A 17,849-nucleotide genomic window follows, 5' to 3' on the forward strand; every position below is an offset into this window, starting at 1 on the left:
GTCTTAAGTCTGTGAGGGGGTGCATGTGTGAGTGTGGGAGTGTGTGTGTCTGTAAGGGTGTGTGTGGGTGCCCATGTGTATAGGAGTGCCTGTGTGTGTGTGTATAGTGCAATGGTGGTCACCTGTAATGTGACATGAACCCAAAGGTCCCGGTTGAGGCCCTCTCTATGGGTACCGAACTTAGCTATCAGCCTCTGCTCGGCCACTTTTCTCTGCTGCCTGTCCCGAAGTCCACCTTGGAGGGTGGTCACCCGAAGGTCCGAGGCTGAATGTCCTGGACCACTGAAGTGTTCCCCAACTGGGAGGGAACCCTCCTGTTTGTTGATTGTTTAGCGGTGCCCATTCATCCGTTATCATAGCCTTTGCTGGGTTTCCCCAATGTACCATGCCTCCGGGCATCCTTGCCTGCAATGTATAAGATAGACAATGTTGGCTGAGTCACGTGAGTACCTGCCATGTACAAGGTGGGAGGTGTCCCCATGTGTAATGGTGGTATCTATGTCCACACTCTGACATGTCTTGCAGCGCCTACCGTGACAGGGTTGTCCTGAGTTGTCCTGAGAGCCGGGCAGCTTGCTACGAACAACGATCTGTTTGAGGTTTGTCCTCATGTATTGTCACTGATGACCTGGTCATTGACACAAAATGAGGTCTGAATTCCACCCATTCACTTAACATCATGATAGATGAAGTTTTTTAATCACACCCATTCTTTGGAATTCTATTTCACAGCTGAATGATCTATAAATCCATTGTGATTGGTTTCTGTAATTATTTGGATAAGGGCAGTCAAAGGGTAAAATTTATGTGGTAATAAAAGTGGACCTATATCCCAAACAGAAATGATTATATAGAACAAATTGGACATGCACCACTTGTCTCAAAGATCGACTTGTTAAAAGTATATTGGCAAGTTCCATTGACTAATAGACCAGAAGAAATTCAACTTTTCTTTGATTGCCTTCATTGGTACAAAGTTATGTAATTTGGAATGAAAAATGCATCAGTCACATTCCAATGATTAACTAATAAAGTAACTGAAGGATTATGTAATTGTTAACACCGGTATTTGGCTGCTTTTAGGCAAATCTGGGAAGAACATTTATAGCAATTAACTGAACTGTTTGGTTGGCTACAAAAAGCCAGTCCGTTTATAAATCTAGCTAAGAGTGAATTTACCAATGCAAGGTAGTTTATTTGAGCAATGCTGAGGGACAAGACCAAGGAGCATCTACAGCGGTGAAAATACAGGCTATTATACATTTTGAGACAGCAAATTTTGCCTTATGTTGGTATAAATGGATTTTTTATCATGTTTGTTTCAAACTTTAGCTGAGTTGTTGCACTTTTAACAGGTTTATTGATAAAAAGCAGACAATTTGAATGGACAGAAGAGTGCCAAAGTTTTCTGAAAACCTGAAAGTTATGCTAACTACCATGTGGTTTTAGCTGTGTGTAACTATGAGAAGCTATTCAAACTGGCTATTGATACCAGTGACAGTGTGGGGGTATTTTACTGCAGGATGTTGAGATGGGGATCAAACAGCCAGTCAGTTATTTAAGGAAAACTGGCCAACTGTCAGCAAAAGTATTTAACAATTTAAAAACAGACAACAATGCGGAAGAAACTGTTATTACATAGACTACAATCCTTTATCAGAGAACATGTTGACTTAAAAAACTATATTGATGGAATTTAGTTCTCCAACTATATTATTTGAAATCTATTCCTAGAAAACAATACGTTAAAGAAGTTTTATAAAGGGCAGAGTTATGCGCTACCTACAGACTTGTGTAAAATGTGGTCCTGCTGTGGAACTTATTGAATGTGTAATGCTAACTGGTTGCCATTTTTAAAGATTTTTTTTTGTTTTCATGAGACAGAGTCATAGAGATGTACTGCACAGAAACAGACTCTTTGGTCCAACTCATCCATGCCAACGAGATATCCTAAATTAATCTAGTCCCATTTGCCAGCACCTGGCCCATATCCCTCTTAAACCCTTCCTATTCACGTACTCATCCAAATGCCTTTTGAGTAGAGTAAGTGTACCAGCTTCCATCACTTCCTCTGGCAGTTCATTCCACACATGCATCACTCTCTGCTTGAAAAAGTTGCCCCTTAGATCCCTTTAAATCTTTTCCCCTCACCTTAAACCTAAGCCCTCCAGTTTTGGAATTCAATTCCCTGGGAAAAAGACCTTGGCTACTTACCCTACCCAGGCCCATCATGATTTTATAAACTTCTGAGGTCATCCCTCAGCTTCTGATACTCGATGGGAAATAGTTCCAGTCTATTCAGCCTCTCCCTATAGCTCAAAACGTCCAACGCTAGCAACATCCTTGTAAATCTTTTCTGAGTCCTTTCAAGTTTATCAACATTTTTCCAATAGTAGGGCAACCAGAATCGAATGCAGTATTTCAATAATAGCCTAACGAAGTATAGCCACAATAGGACATCCCAACACACTCTTCTTCATTATCCTGCTTACCTGCAACTTCACTTTCAATGAACTATCAACCTGCACTCCAAGGTCTCTTTATTCAGCAACACTCCCTGTGTTAAGTGTACAAGTCCTGCTCTGACTTGCTTTTCCAAAATGCAGCACCTCATTTATCTAAACTCCATCTGCTAACCCTCGACCAGCTTCAGTTGCTGTTGGGGCTGCCTGCCAAAGTGCGTAGCCTCATCTTTCCTCCCATAGTACATTCCATCTGGCGAATTTTGTCCACTGATATAATTTGCCCAAATCCCTCCGCAGACTGAATGTGTGTCATTTTCACCACTTGCCTTCCCATCTATTTGTATGCCAGCTGCAAACTTGGCAATTGTACTTATACATTCCTCATCCAAGCCAATACATAATTTAAATAATTGTGGCCCCAGCACTGATCCCTCTTGTACTTCACTAACTACAGTGGGTTGCTATTCTGAAAATACATCCCTCATCCCAACTTTGTCTTCTATTAGTTAGCCAATACTCTGTCCATACTACCTCAAACACCACAGGCTGTTAAGTAGAAGAATGTTTGGGACCTTATCTAATAACTTGCAGAAATTCAAATATATTAGATTTACTGCTTTCCTTTTTATCTACTCTGCTTGTTATCTCCTCAAAGAATGCCAATAAATTTGACAGGCATAATTCCCCTCCTCATAGGCTATGCAGACTCTGCTTGATTAAATTGTGTTTCTAAATGCTCTGTAATACATCCTTTGTAATAAATCCTCAGAACAAAGTAACCAGGTATTTTGTCCTCTCCCTGACAGATTGCAGTGTCAAAAGATCAAATCTCACTTGTGGATCTCAGGTGTACACTGGCCCCCACATGCTATAACTGCAACATATCATCTACCCTGCCACCATTATTGTATTTTATTTAACTTATTCAAGTTTAGAAATATTGTTCATTGATCTGTTATATCTAGTGGTTTAAGAAAGCTATAAATGTAATGCAATACTTATATTTCCCAATACCAGTTTAAACAACTGGCCCCAGTTCAAGAGGAAAAAGAAAAATTAAAAACTCACCAACCACTCACCTAACTTCACAGATAATTAATGCTCTCTTGTCCTGCTCCCAAATAACCCTCTCTTGACTCACTCCTTTTATGTGAAAAAGCAAAATAGTACCTCCTCCCTCACTGGCCAAACCCCTAAGCTCATTCTGTCTTGAGCTGATAGCTTTGTGCTTGCTTACTGTTTGTACAGCATTCCACAACTTTCAAGAAATGGGTCAAGGATACTTGAATCTATTCTGTTGTCATTTTACGGGCTGAGAGAATACACTAATTCCACCATCTAGCAATAGAATTGAACTATAGTGCCAAAAAGCATAGTATTCCAATTCGTTGCACCAACCAATCCCCAAACCTTAAATCAAGCATTCGATTATATTAAAAAATTCCTGATGTCTTAAAAGAAATAAAGATTTTTGAAAACAAAGAAATTAACTGCAAGGACACATGATATAGTATGTAGATATTTATTGAAATTGTTTGAAAAAGTCAAGGATGAAAAACAATGTGATGCAACAGTTATTGGTTCAAATTGCAGGAAGAATGCAAATTCATTGTAAGAGAAAATTGTAAGGATGCTCGGTGGTATTTTAGAGTTAACTGTACTGTGAATCACGCAACTACTACACACTAACAAAGCAATAACTGTACTGTTTTGCATTGCAACACAGTTCAGATTGTAAGAGGAAGAAGTCTCTAATGCTATTTACTTTTGAGTGCAAGATCATGGGGATTTGGAAGATTTGCATCCTTCAAAGGCCGCAAAAAACAACTTTTGTCTTCTTGCCTGGCTTGGAAAAAAAAATACTGTGGGCAGAGGGAAGATTATAGGGGAAAGGAAGAGACAAGTAATAAAATGTCCATTTCCACTGATACACAATTAGTTTAGGGATACATATAGAAATGTTATTCTGTGAGATTTAAATAAAAATTGCTATTGTGTACTCTGATACCCTGAGAGATAAATCTCTTCTTGGTGGTTTCATTTTGTGCAGATTTGCTTCTTTTGAGATTAAAATATTACTTAAACAATAAATAAACACCTACAAATGTTTTAAATACCAGGCAAGTCTGAATGGAGGATAAACTTCTAAATATCCACATGAAACAATCATTCCAACAGGTAAACTGCTGCACGATAAACCTAGATTTCCTAACTGTATCAGGAATCCCAGGGCAACAATGTCATTCTGCTGATTGTGCAAATATTTACATTATTTACATAATTATGTCTCTTTTGGGTTGTCTGACATTGGCAGCTTCTCATTGTACAGAACCTTTACAGATAACATTACCGGTACCTATGGCAAACAGAAACAGGCTCTGAAATTACAACAGAGTCATTACAGATCTGCACTGTCCTTTCAGATGACATGGGAGCTACTAACCAGCTTGACCTTTAAACATCTTTGTTTTCTTGCACGCTACCCGTTGAAGAAATAAGTTTGCATATTAAAATAAAAACACAATATTCATTGCAGCCTCTTGAAACCGTATATAAAACATATCATGAACGAATGATACACCCATTCTGATCACCGTTGCTTCAGTAATGCTTTGTACACAGCAAATCCTAGGACAGCAAACACTGTCGCTCCAAGACTTGCTCGAAGCCAGAAGGTTGAGGTCTTCAGGTCAGCCTGTGCTGTGTGTCTACAAAAAAAAACATTTACAGTAAGTGAGTTGAAATTTTATAGCAACAGTGCAACAGAATTAAGGGTCAGTAAGTTTTAGCTATATTTAGAAAAATAATATGGACTGGACAATGTTTGGTAGAATTGGTTGATTGAAAATTAAACACACAACAGACGAGAATAAAATTAAGCAGTGACGTGAGTATGGCAGACATGCTTTGAGCACTTGAAAAGATTTAGGGTGTGGACTAAAACAGTTAAATGTGTCTACAGTGTAATATGTAACACAATAGGTAGTTACTGAGCATGCTCAATTAAGTACTGAGCCAGACTCCTCACAGTACGACAGCTTAGCAAATTAGTTAAAGCAGCAGTGTTATTAATCAGGTTTAATATCCGCATCTTGGTTGCTTATACCAGATATGGCAGTTTCTTTGTAATAAACATGCTGTAACAATTATCTATCACTATATGCATTAAAAATCTTTAAATACCAATTTTTCAAAACTTTATCTTGCCTGTTCCACAGAATGCAAGTCAGTAAGAGGGTTAAACACAGGATAAGTTAGTAAAACAATAGTTACAGGTAAGACTAAATAAACATAGTAATGGGAATATAGTGTGAATAAACAATTTTGCAGGGAAGGACAGGTTAGAATTTACAGTAAATACTATTAGTGGCAAAATGTAACTGATTTTATAAGTGCCAAGAGTGCTGCTGTGACCAGAATGTTCTATGTTTTCGAAGTTTGTGTATCTCAGTATTCATTATCTGAATTCAGGAACACACAAGGTACAATCTTGATGTAATAAAAACTTAGCAAACTAAGTTGACCTGCTGCATGTAACAAACATCTCAACAGCTTTTAAAGTTTAAAAATTTGATACTAAATCTGTCATTTGTTTCCTTTCTTATTTTGTTTCTTCCCTTGTATTTTCACTGATTGAAGGAAAACTCACAATGGGTAACATCTGCCAACATAACAGCCATTTGATCCATGAAAACATAAATCGATCAATTTGAACAGTCCTGGCTCAATCAGAATAAAGAAAACATTTGAGCAATGTAGTTTATGAATAATTCCTGCTTTTCTAACCATTAGTTGTATTTGATAAAAATATGCTGCTTTAACTCCTCACCACTATCATTATCCATAACTTCGTAGTACATAGGGAACAAATATGATTTAAGTTCACACTTTATGTGCAGGTGCTTGAATTTGTACAAAGCACAACTCAGATCACCTATGATTGTTCTTTTAATTTGCAGACAATATCCTTAATGGAGGACAAGAGTTGGAATTGCAGTAATAATTCAGGGAAAAAAAAATCAAACAGCACAGTACAACAGCTAACAGTGTATAACTGGACTTACAAAAGTTAAGGTTTTCTTTGATGTAATTAAAAACAAGGTCTACGAAATATATAGGAGAAAGTGAGGACTGCAGATTATGGAGATCAGAATTGAAAGTGTGGTGCTGGAAAAGCACAGCTGGTCAGGCAGCATCCAAGGAGCAGGAGAACCGTTGTTTCGGGTGAGAGCCCTTCATCATTCTAAGTTAGTTATACTCAGAGATTGCAAAATAGATAATACTTAAATACTTAAAAGTTGATCAATTATTTGCTGGCACACGATGTCTGTCTACATCACACATGATCAGAGGAATGCAGATTCTGCCATGCTCAACATTCCAACACTTACAATAACTACAGAACAAAGATACTCTACATTGAATCGCACTAGCTTAAAGTAGCTGTGCAGCCTTTCTAGAGTGTGTATATATATTGCTCTGAATGCAACAGTTTCACATTAGGTCACAAACATATGTAACAGTATTCTTCCAAAGCTAAGATTGCCACATTAGTTCATTGCAACTTGTTCTTTTTAGTTTCAATTTATGTCCTACAGATATTAAGAAGTAAGAATTTCCAGGTCTCCTTGCCATATGACTTTAACTTGACATATTCAGTTGCTATATTTTGAATTTGATGCACATGGAAACAAAAAAGAAGAATTTAAGGAATGAAAACTCAGAGTATATTGTAATAAAGTCAATGTAAATCAGAAAATCAGCAACTAACTTAAAAAACTTTGCTAGAATATGAAAGATACGTTCATCAACATTACTCTTCCAATCAGGAATTGTATTCAAATGACAACCATAGTCCAGATGAGGAGAATCTATTCTGTGTACAGTTACCTGTCTTCATTCTGCAAACTGCGAGCACCAGAAGACTCCATGAAGATAGAATCTTCAACAAAGCTTACGGCGTGTACTTGATGAACGAGACTGCCTTCATCATTCGCCAACAGCATAGCACCCACCTCCTCTACTCGGTCTTTTAACCTTATGTATATATACACATATGCATACAAGTATGCAGTTCATAATATGGTACAAAACAGGACGCATGTCAACCGAACAGTATTTACATTGAGTAAAAAATGAGGTCTGCAGATGCTGGAGATCACAGCTGAAAATGTGTTGCTGGTCAAAGCACAGCAGGCCAGGCAGCATCTCAGGAATAGAGAATTCGACGTTTCGAGCATAAGCCCTTCATCAGGATGAAGGGCTTATGCTCGAAACGTCGAATTCTCTATTCCTGAGATGCTGCCAGTATTTACATTGAGCAAACAATGTGATTTTTACTACTGATTTAATTCAAGGAGCAGCCCTGTATCAATTCAGCTTTATTAACAAGAGTACTTGAATCCTTAATCACAATATACAAATCTTTATCTTCTCAAGACATTCCTTTAATTTCAAATACTTAAGAGTTTTGGAAAACGGAATGGGAGACGTACAAAGGTCGATTTAGAAGCAAAATATCAGAATTCAGGCAGCAATAGTAAAATTTCACTAAGAATGGAGAAACTATAATTAAGGAGATGTTACTTCCTTTGAGTAGAAAAAGATCCCTGATTGCATAATCAATATGCTTTTAAGTTATTGGGTAGTTCTGAATTTCCAGGCGAATTAAGAAGTTAGTAATTGAAAAATAAAGTGGGGAAATAGGGTAGTAGTTATTCTGATGGAACAATGAGATTAAAAACAGCAGACACTCGAAAGGGAACAATCAAAAATGGTTACAATTAGCATAAGAAGGAAATTGGTAAACTGTTGGCTCATAAAATCCTAAAGGAAACTGAAATTACCTTTCTTGGTCAAGAGAAACTAGCATTAGCTAGGCAGGAACACAAGGGATGAGATATCAATACAGCATATTAGGAAAGGAATTTTGCTGAGGGACATACAAGAAGAATATATTCTGAACAGCAGAACTAATAAACTAAAAAGAAGATTTAAATTTAAATCCTGACTCTCACTTTTCTGGAGTCAAATAAAAATTACTCAATAAAACTAATTGTTGATGCTGGTTCTGTTTAACAATGTATGTGGGTAAAAAATAAAATGCAGCGTTATGGAGTAGTTTAACAGCAATGAGACAGACCAGCTATAGGATTAGGCAAAGATTTGCCATTAATAAAAAAAAACTGTGGAGAACTTTTAATGAAGAAAGATCTTTCTGTAGGAAATAGCAAAGTAAGGATATTACTTTAATTAAAACTCCTAGATTTTGCTCCATTTCCAAAAGTTAGGGTATAAACTTTAAATTACATCATTAAATTCATATGATTTGCAGTTTAACAGGACTGCCCCTTTATCAGGATGGCCAAGATTATTTATAAGATAATTCAGTTCCAAGTTTTCAGCCACCTACTATTTCAATTACAAGTATTCTTTGTTCTGATGTCCATATCAAATTGACCAATACAAACAGAGACTTACATGAATACAATGGCCTGTTAGTGACAAGTGGCTGCAGTTACTTTCAAACTGAGCATGCTCAAGCCTAGTTAACGAGAGTTAGGAAACGTCAGTATAATTCAGAGATATCTTGGGGTTAGCAAGATTCCTGGTTATGGCTCAGTTATGGTGCAGTGGACTTCAAACACCAGTAGACCACGATGTGAATAGCAGCAACATACACATTCACAGAAAACTGGCCACCTGAAGGCAGAGCAGCAAGAAGAAGAAATGCAATTGTGAATGTGAGACTCAGTCTATCTAATAAACGGCTTCGGTAAAGAATGTATTCACAGTAAGCATGTGTTCTAAGATAAGGGCGATAAAATTTACAGTCAACAGTTATGCACTTAAGGTACATAATTGTTACACCCACATTTCATTTCAAGAGCAGTTACATGCAACATGGCCAACAGATGACGAAGGAGTTGTTACAACACTTGAGGTCTCAACTAGGACATCCAAGCCCAAATATCAGTCTCAACAGTCACTTTTATTCAAAGTTTTCGCAAAATGACAAAAGCTACAACACTTTTGGCACAAGTCAATATAGCGTTGATGACTGTGCGGGCATACATGGAAAGGAAACTGGAAAAACAAAATCTCTTCACACACTGTTGCGACACTAGGTTTTCTAGTGCATATTGAAACGTGTTGATTGAAATGACTGTTGAGCATGAAGGGGTGCTTGTATGGAAATCCAATTTGAATCAAAAATTATTTATGAGATTAAGATATTGCAGTATTTGTTTTCCATAAACACTATAATATGCTGACTTTAAAAAAAAAGCTGAATGGCTGCATTGGCAATGAAACAACTAGTCCTTCCAAAATGGATCTTGGTGTATTTTCATGCCATCAGATTAATAATGACACATTTTGAAGTAAAATCTCTAAATATTTGTTGTACGAAAAACCTGCAAGTCATCAGCATTACTCAAATACCAAAGTGAAATCCTGCTGAAGGGAGGAGTGAGAGTAATAAACCAAAAGCTATAGCTGGGCATAAATATCAATATCACAATCCAAAGCAGATGATTTTTTTTTCCATCCCCAAGAATAAAGTCAAATTATTCTCACATCAGAGATGGGGTAAGGAAGGATAAGTAAACAGACATGATGTAACAATAAAGTGACATGGTGCAAGTGGAATAGAAACAGTGCAAGCAGGCAGACAAAATATAAACAAACACCCAAAAAATAGAAAATTAGAAAAGAAAAAGTACATGTTATGACACACTAAATTATCCACAATTTGTCTTCACAGGTGCATGCAACAATGACTCATTGGCTTCACAACAGGAAATGCAATAGCAGTAGTTCAAACCATCAAGCTTTGTGACTTAAGAAATGGTAAGGGTACACTGGGTTGGGAATGTCTAAAATTTTGACACGTATGACGGCAGAACACAATGCACAGTATAAGGCAAACTATTCACATTCACCCAGAAATCAAAAATTACAATTAGAATTCTGATAACAATTCCTTATTCAAAAGAAGTTTTAAATCTAAACTAACTTCCAAATTAAGATTCTGCCTGTCATTCTAACAGCCCATTCAAATGATGAGATAATTTATTTTTTGCAACACCTGTCCATTCCACCATATTAAGCAATCAGTGTCTTTATGAAATAAAAGTTAGAGTTCAGCAAAAATATGTAAGGAAAGATTGGGAATTTTGAAAACTTAACCTTGGTTTTCAATAAGAAATTTGATCAGGGACATTGAAAAACTAAAACGAATTCTCACTTCAAAAACTCAAGCTAGCTATTAATATGAAGCATTATTTGAGAAGTGTTTATTCTGCAGGGTAAGTGTTTATTAAATAAAAATCCTAGTGAAGTTATTGAGTATCTACATGGAACTGAAATGATACATAAATCTTTCCATCCAAATAGGATGAAAATAATTTACAATCATTGTCGTATTTTTGATATTCAAAAGCAAGCATTTCTGTTAAGGGCCGGAACAGTGGCTAATTGGTTAGCACTGCTGCCTCACAGCACCAGGGACCTGGGTTCAATCCCCACCTCAGGCAACTGTCTGTGTGGAGTTTGCACGTTCTCCCCGTGTCTGCGCGAGTTTCTTCCGGGTGCTCCGGTTTCCTCCCACAATCCAAAGATGTGCGGATTCGGTGAATTGGCCATGCTAAATTGCCCGTAGTGTTAGGTGCATTAGTCAGGGGTAAATGGAGGGCAATGGGTTTGGGTGGGTTGCTCTTCATAGGGTTGGTGTGGACTTGTTGGGCCAAAGGGCCTGTTTCCACACTGTATGGAATCTAATCTAAGTGATCAGAGCGTAAACTCTGGTAGATATTGTTCTCTATAGTCTGTAGATATTTGGAAAATTCACAGTGACTCTGCATCACTCTGGCTGAATTCAGTTAACTCATCACCGGGCACGAACTGAATCCAGGATGTGCTGTTACTTGCATTCAATCTTTGTCACTGATTCAGTCCATGAGTTATTTTCTCCAGTTTAATATATTTTGTGCCAATTTACTTAATTTGGTATATATCAGTGCATATTACACAGACTTTATAATTCTAGAAAATTGTTTCAGAAGAAGATTCTATGCTCCATCAACATCATACCTTTATGGAGGGCAGACTTAAGGTGTGGAGGGCTGAAGAGATAGATGGAAGTCAAATCGCTAAGTAGAGACTAATTTACCAGCACGCACCTTCCAAATTGAAATAGATAGTCTGTCTGTGTCCTTATGTGCAAGACAGAATGGATCCCTTTTATTATTGCTAGCATGAAGGTTTGAACTCTCAAAACAGATCCAGAGCAGGGAAAAAGCTTACTACCCCTAGCTGTTAATAAAGGCATTGTGGACAGAAATCAAACAATACAACCAACTGAACTACAGGTAAAGTAATTTTCAAATAAACTCAGGACACCGTTCATTGCATCAATGTAAATTGACAAGTCTTCACTAAAATATTCAGTCTTTCTACATTGCATTGGAACTATCGTTGCCTAAGCAAAGATTAGTATTAATTTTTTTTATATAGTAATTTTTCATATATAGTAATTTAATCCAATTTGGTTAAGTCAGCCAACTTAAGAGTGAGTCTGCACTTGCAGACCTACAGGATTTTCATAATAATCATTTTCTTCCCCCCTCCCCCCACATCCCAAAAAAATCTTGTCTAGTTTTCAGTAATTTCAGTTGGATGGTGAACTGAATATCTTAAAGATGCAGGATGTCTGTTATGGGAAGCACTTGATCAAAATTTTAGCGTTCCTGAACAAGTTGGTTATACTCTAGAATCCTGCATTTGTTTAAAGATTCTTCAATAACAGCCTTATTCACGGCATATCCACTGTTTTTGTTCGCTTTAACTCACAAGCTAACCTGAAGGAGGGATTTTAAAAAAAAATTATGAAACCAATTAGTCTGCAAGCCCAGGTGGTTGTACATGATCTCTGAACAAGATTAGGAAGCTACACACTATTTTCCTGGATAGGAACAAATTCCTTAGTGGACCAGCAGTTTTAATTACAGGCCCTTTAAGCAAAAGGTTGGTATGAAAAGTGTCATGAACTGTGCAGAAATGTGCATTAATAAGAGGGCATCTCACTGTCGAGAGATAACTACCCATGACAGACTCAGACATCTTAACTCAAATGCCAAAAATACAAGGTAGCTTTTCAGGCCTGGTCATAATTTGCTGCTCTACTCCAGAGATTAGCAAACAGGATATATTATGTAATTTTTTGTTGCAATACAAATTACTGTACGAAATCGGGAAAGAATGAGAATAAGGGCCTAAGATCAATGGTGAAAACCTGCAATGCACTACCATGACCGACTTACACAGAATCACAAGAAAGAAATTAGGAGTTGCTGCTATAAATTGAGTATAAAGTGGAAGTAGGTCTTCAGTTCAATAGGATTAATTGGCACCATTCTAACGTTTAAATAAAGTTATAAACAGTAACTTGAAAACTATGTAGAAATTAAGTTCACATCCAGAAGGCAAGTATTGAAACACATCCATTGACTGCAAGGAATTTGTGTTTCAGGAGATCAGTAGTTATAAACATAACGCAAAACATTTTTCAAAATTATATCATGAAAGGTTTTAGTTGATTGGCAATATGAATCTTTTAAATAATTTCACTATTTAAAATTAAATCTGTAAAATATGATTTTAAAAAAATGTATCCAAAGGTTGTGAGTGTCACTGGATAGAGTTGAGATTTATTTCCCAGCTCTACATGCCCCTGAAAAGATGGCAATGAGTTGCTTTTTGAATCCTGGCAGTCAATCTAATGTAGATACACCTGGTGCTACTAGAGTGGAGGAGTGGAGCAGGGGGTTTCCAGGATATTTGATCCACAAACCAGTAATGGTATGCGTCTTAGACCATAAGACATAGGAGTGGAAGTAAGGCCATTCGGCCCATCGAGTCCACTCCGCCATTCAATCATGGCTGATGGGCATTTCAACTCCACTTACCAGCGTTCTCCCCGTAGCCCTTAATTCCTCGAGACAACAAGAATCTATCAATCTCGGCCTTGAAGACATTTAGCGTCCCAGCCTCCACTGCACTCTGTGGCAATGAATTCCACAGGCCCACCACTCTCTGGCTGAAGAAATGTCTCCGCATTTCTGTTCTGAATTGACCCCCTCTAATTCTAAGGCTATGTCCATGGGTCCTAGTCTCCTCGCCTAACGGAAACAATTTCCTAGCGTCCACCCTTTCCAAGCCATATATTATCTTGTACGTCTCTATTAAGTCTCCCCTCAATCTTCTAAACTCCGACGAATACAATCCCAGGATCCTCAGCCGTTCCTCATATGTTAGACCTGCCATTCCAGGGATCATCCGTGTGAATCTCCGCTGGACACGTTCCAGTGCCAGTATGTCCTTCCTGAGGTGTGGGGACCAAAACTGGACACAGTACTCCAAATGGGGCCTAACCAGAGCTTTATAAAGTCTCAATCTTAGAAGACAACATGCAAGTGTTGGCCTCCCCGTGCACTGGGATCCTTGTTCTTCTGTGTTGTAGAGATTGCTGGTTTGGTAGACGTGAGTTAAAGGAGCTTTGGTGTGTTGAGGCGTATCTTATAGGGAGGATGCATCATTATGAAACATAATGGAGACCATAAGATATGCAAGTAGTAGGAAGTATAACATTCTACGAAATTGGTTCTAGCTTCACAGCTCACCAGTTGGACAAATCCCTTCTTGGTGAAAATCAAGAGGAATTTCCTGATGTGGGTGCAAAAACATTGTAGTATTCAAACAAATTTCTTCACATCTGGGCAACTTATAGTATTGCCTCAACCAGTGGATATGAACTTAATTGATTGCAAGTGGAACACATTTTGGCCAGATTTGAGATTAAATTTGAGCACGAGAAAAAAGAAGAGAATAAGTAGCTTGAATCACAATTCAAGTACAAGATGTATTGACTATCAAGATCTTATTTTTTTAAACTTGAAGAAAATGTATTATCACAACTGTGCCAAGTTCCACCCAAATTATAACTTCACTTATTCACTGATTAACCTATATAAACTTTTAATTAAATCCACTGAAGGGGGAGGTTATGGTACCTCTGTTTTACATTTGCAACTTCTGGGCAATAAGTTACAATGCTCCAATGGTGTCTCTACACCCCAAAGCATCCAAAATCTTTGGGACAGGCAACAGGAAGAGGAAGGAATAGGGGGCCGCTGAATTGTATACTTAAAACATGATCATAGCATAGTTATGAGCAGGATTGTTAGATGGCAGTGGTCAGTTTATGAATGACACATACATACACAGCAAATATTCACGAGCAAAAAGTGATTAGGTACATGAATAATGACAGCACATCTTTTCAAGTGTGTATGGTTTAGGTTTGAAAATATGCCTTTTATATATAGTTCCTGTATCCAACTGAATTGCTAGACAAATAAGCACCAGCTTCTCCATCACTAGCACCTCTTTCTGTTTTCAAATAACTTCCATTTCAGCGGACCATCACTTTGCCCAAATTACATGTACAAGAATGTACAACAATAAAAGTTGTGTCAATTTAAACTATATGTTCATTATTCGGTAATACATTTGATCAGCTTCAATAATATACTGAGTAGTTATTGTAAAACTTTTAGGAGGCATGGTATTAAAACACCAACTTTAACATTAATCTAGCAATAAGTAATCGTAAATGTTAGGCAAGCAGAAAAATATACTGACTCATCTCTCAACTCAAGTTTTAAGCTGTAGAATTGGCAATTAAAAAAAAAGGAAGGATGGAGGAATTTTACTCAAATAATCATTTGATAGTACATAACCTATGTCTCACTGAAAAAAGGACACATTCTGTCAAAGCTTTTTATTTTGAACTCATCAGGACAATTAGCAAGACTATCAATTCAAGTGGAAAGGATAAAAAATGAGGTCTGCAGATGCTCGAGATCAAGTGGAAAGTCAACATTTATACTGCATGACAGTAGAGAGCTGATAGTGCCTCAAGCAATCATGGAGAACACACCGATCAATATTGATTAACATAACGGTCAGGCTTTGTTTAAAGTTTAAACCAGGTAGGTTGACCGATATCTTCGGAAAGTCCCCCGACCAATGAATCTGCAATGTGTTTGTTCTTTTTGCAAAAAAACAGGGCCCTGTGTATTAGTAAATGTTGTTTCCAACAACACAAATTTTCCCACACTGATTTGTCAACTGATTGTCAAGAATATTCTTTGCATACTTAGGATTATCCAGTAAATGATGTCCAGTTGAAAAATTGCATCTAATGTTGATCATTGTGCTGGATCCTTTTGCAGGTACAGGCTGATAGGATACAGTTAATACCTTTCTTGTTCTGAACAACTTAAAGGGACATGATGTTTGTAACAATCCATCAATCTCTAGAATGTATAGCCTCCGTACCTGATATCACACCAGCAATGAAATTCTTATATCATATGATCCATTGGTGTAATAGAACACCCTTTTAGCTTGATGGTAACATCCTGCATTGCTATTGTACAGTAACATGTGAAACAACTAACTTCACTGATGTTCAACCTTTTGAGGTATCTCATTCTTTCAAAATAATTAGAAGTAGGCTGGACATTTTCAGGAGTAAAAATCCATGCAGCAGGCATGGATTTTATTAAGGCGTTTGACAAGGTCTCTCACAGTAGGCTGATCCAGATGCAAAGGATTCACAATGACTTGATCACATGGATTCAGAATTGGCTCGCCTACTGTGACGAAGCTGCTTTTTATAACAAAGTTATGCAATCCTTGGCTATTTTTTCGGCGAGGTCATAAACGACAGAGACTCCGAAAAGTGTTGGGGTTGAAGGGTTTTTGGGCCAGTTTGAGAATAGCTAACAGAGACTGCCGCAGGCAGAAGGCTTTCAAGTTGAAACAAAACACTTGTACGATGAAAGGGGTGTAGCCAGTTCTCCAGCTCAACTTTACTCTGGTTTGGTTTGGTTTTAGCAGGAGTGGGAAAAGAAAGGATGCTGGACCCAAAGAAGCAGGTCCAGGCTAGTACTCTCTCTCTCTCTCACTCTCTCTGTCTGACTTCTATCCTTTAAGAACCTGTATTTGACTTTTCCTTTTGAGCTAAGGGGTGTTTCTGGGGATTGTTGCAAATATTTGGAACAGTATCATTATGTTGGGATAGTCTGTTAGGTTTTCACATAGAATAGGTTATTTGGTATTCTGTTCTCTGCTGTTTGTGTTTCATTCAGTAATCCTTTAAATAAATTCTGTTTTGTTTAAAACTAAGTGGTTTCACCAGCTGATTCGTTCCTGGAATATCCACTTGACACCTGCTTAAAATAACTAGCAAAGTTAGGTTCTGGGCTACCAGGGAGCATGAGAAAGGTGGCATCAGACCTTGAAGACCACGTTGAGAACATACTGTCAGCATTGCCCGAATGATTGGGATATAGATATCCCATTCACATTGTTTTCCATTGGAGATGCCCCAAATGAATCTACTCAGTTCACTCCCTTCAAGTTAATATTTGAGCATTACGTGAGGGGCCCTTTGAAATTAATTAAAGAAAATTTGACAGGACCACAGTCGGAGATCTCACACTTGGATTACATATCAGAGGTAAGGGAGAGATTATATCGAGGTGGTGAGTGGGCTAAACAGCACCTAATGAAGGCACAGTATAGAATGAAGCCGGTGGCAGATCAAAGCTGAGACTCTGAGACATGTTTTCCCGAGGGGATGACATGTTAGTACTGTTACCAGTTATAGGAGATCCCTTCACAGCCAAGTTTAGTGGTCCCTATCAAATTGGAGAAAAAGTTGAGACAGGTGAACTATCCAGTAAAGATGCTAGATCGAAAAAAAATGGGATCGGGCATGTCATGTGAACAGGTTGAAATCATATTATACTAGAGAGAAAGAACTGGAGAAACACCTATTAGTTACTGCCCCACAGAGCGAGGAATCAAATCCAGAGGATGTGGATTTTGATGTGCCTCAAAATATTTTAAAAATGCAGAAATCCTTGAAGAGAGGGATAGATTAGTGAATTACCTGTCTCATGAGCATAGAATGTAGTTGCAAGATTTGTTACTGCAGTATAAGGACATATATAAGAATCAGATGGGGAGGACTAATGCCATTGTACATGAAGTAGGGAATATTGCTCCGATAAAACAATACCCCTTTCAGCTTAATCCTTTCAAAGCCAGACAGGTCCAGACGGAGGTGGAGGCCATGCTCGATGAGGATATCATCAAACCAAGCCAGAGTGAATGGAGTAACCTGATTGTCTGAAGTGGCCACACAAGCAGATAAGATGGTCAGGAAAGTAGAGTTAAAAATCACACAACACCAGGTTATAGTCCAACAGGTTTAATTGGAAGCACACTAGCTTTCGGAGCGACGCTCCTTTA

The 17,849-nt window shown here is 37.8% G+C and overlaps 1 protein-coding gene across 3 annotated transcripts in view; it reads right to left on the reverse strand.

Annotated features, from left to right (window-relative positions):
* Window positions 1–3,985: 3,985 nt before the first annotated feature.
* Window positions 3,986–17,849, reverse strand: part of rhot1a (ras homolog family member T1a) — a 99,303-nt gene continuing 85,439 nt past the window's right edge. Inside the window, exons 20-21 of one of the 3 annotated variants that reach the window (XM_060844712.1) lie at window positions 7,356–7,502; window positions 3,986–5,173 (exon numbers count right to left, since the gene is read on the reverse strand). In XM_060844712.1, coding sequence (XP_060700695.1) covers window positions 5,056–5,173; window positions 7,356–7,502 — 265 coding nt within the window. In that variant the 3' untranslated portion in view covers window positions 3,986–5,055. The remainder of the gene's footprint in view (window positions 5,174–7,355; window positions 7,503–17,849) is intronic. The other 2 variants (XM_060844713.1, XM_060844714.1) reach the window with 2 other exon arrangements.

This window comes from Hemiscyllium ocellatum, chromosome 25, assembly GCF_020745735.1.
Source record: "Hemiscyllium ocellatum isolate sHemOce1 chromosome 25, sHemOce1.pat.X.cur, whole genome shotgun sequence".
Taxonomy (NCBI): domain Eukaryota; kingdom Metazoa; phylum Chordata; class Chondrichthyes; order Orectolobiformes; family Hemiscylliidae; genus Hemiscyllium; species Hemiscyllium ocellatum.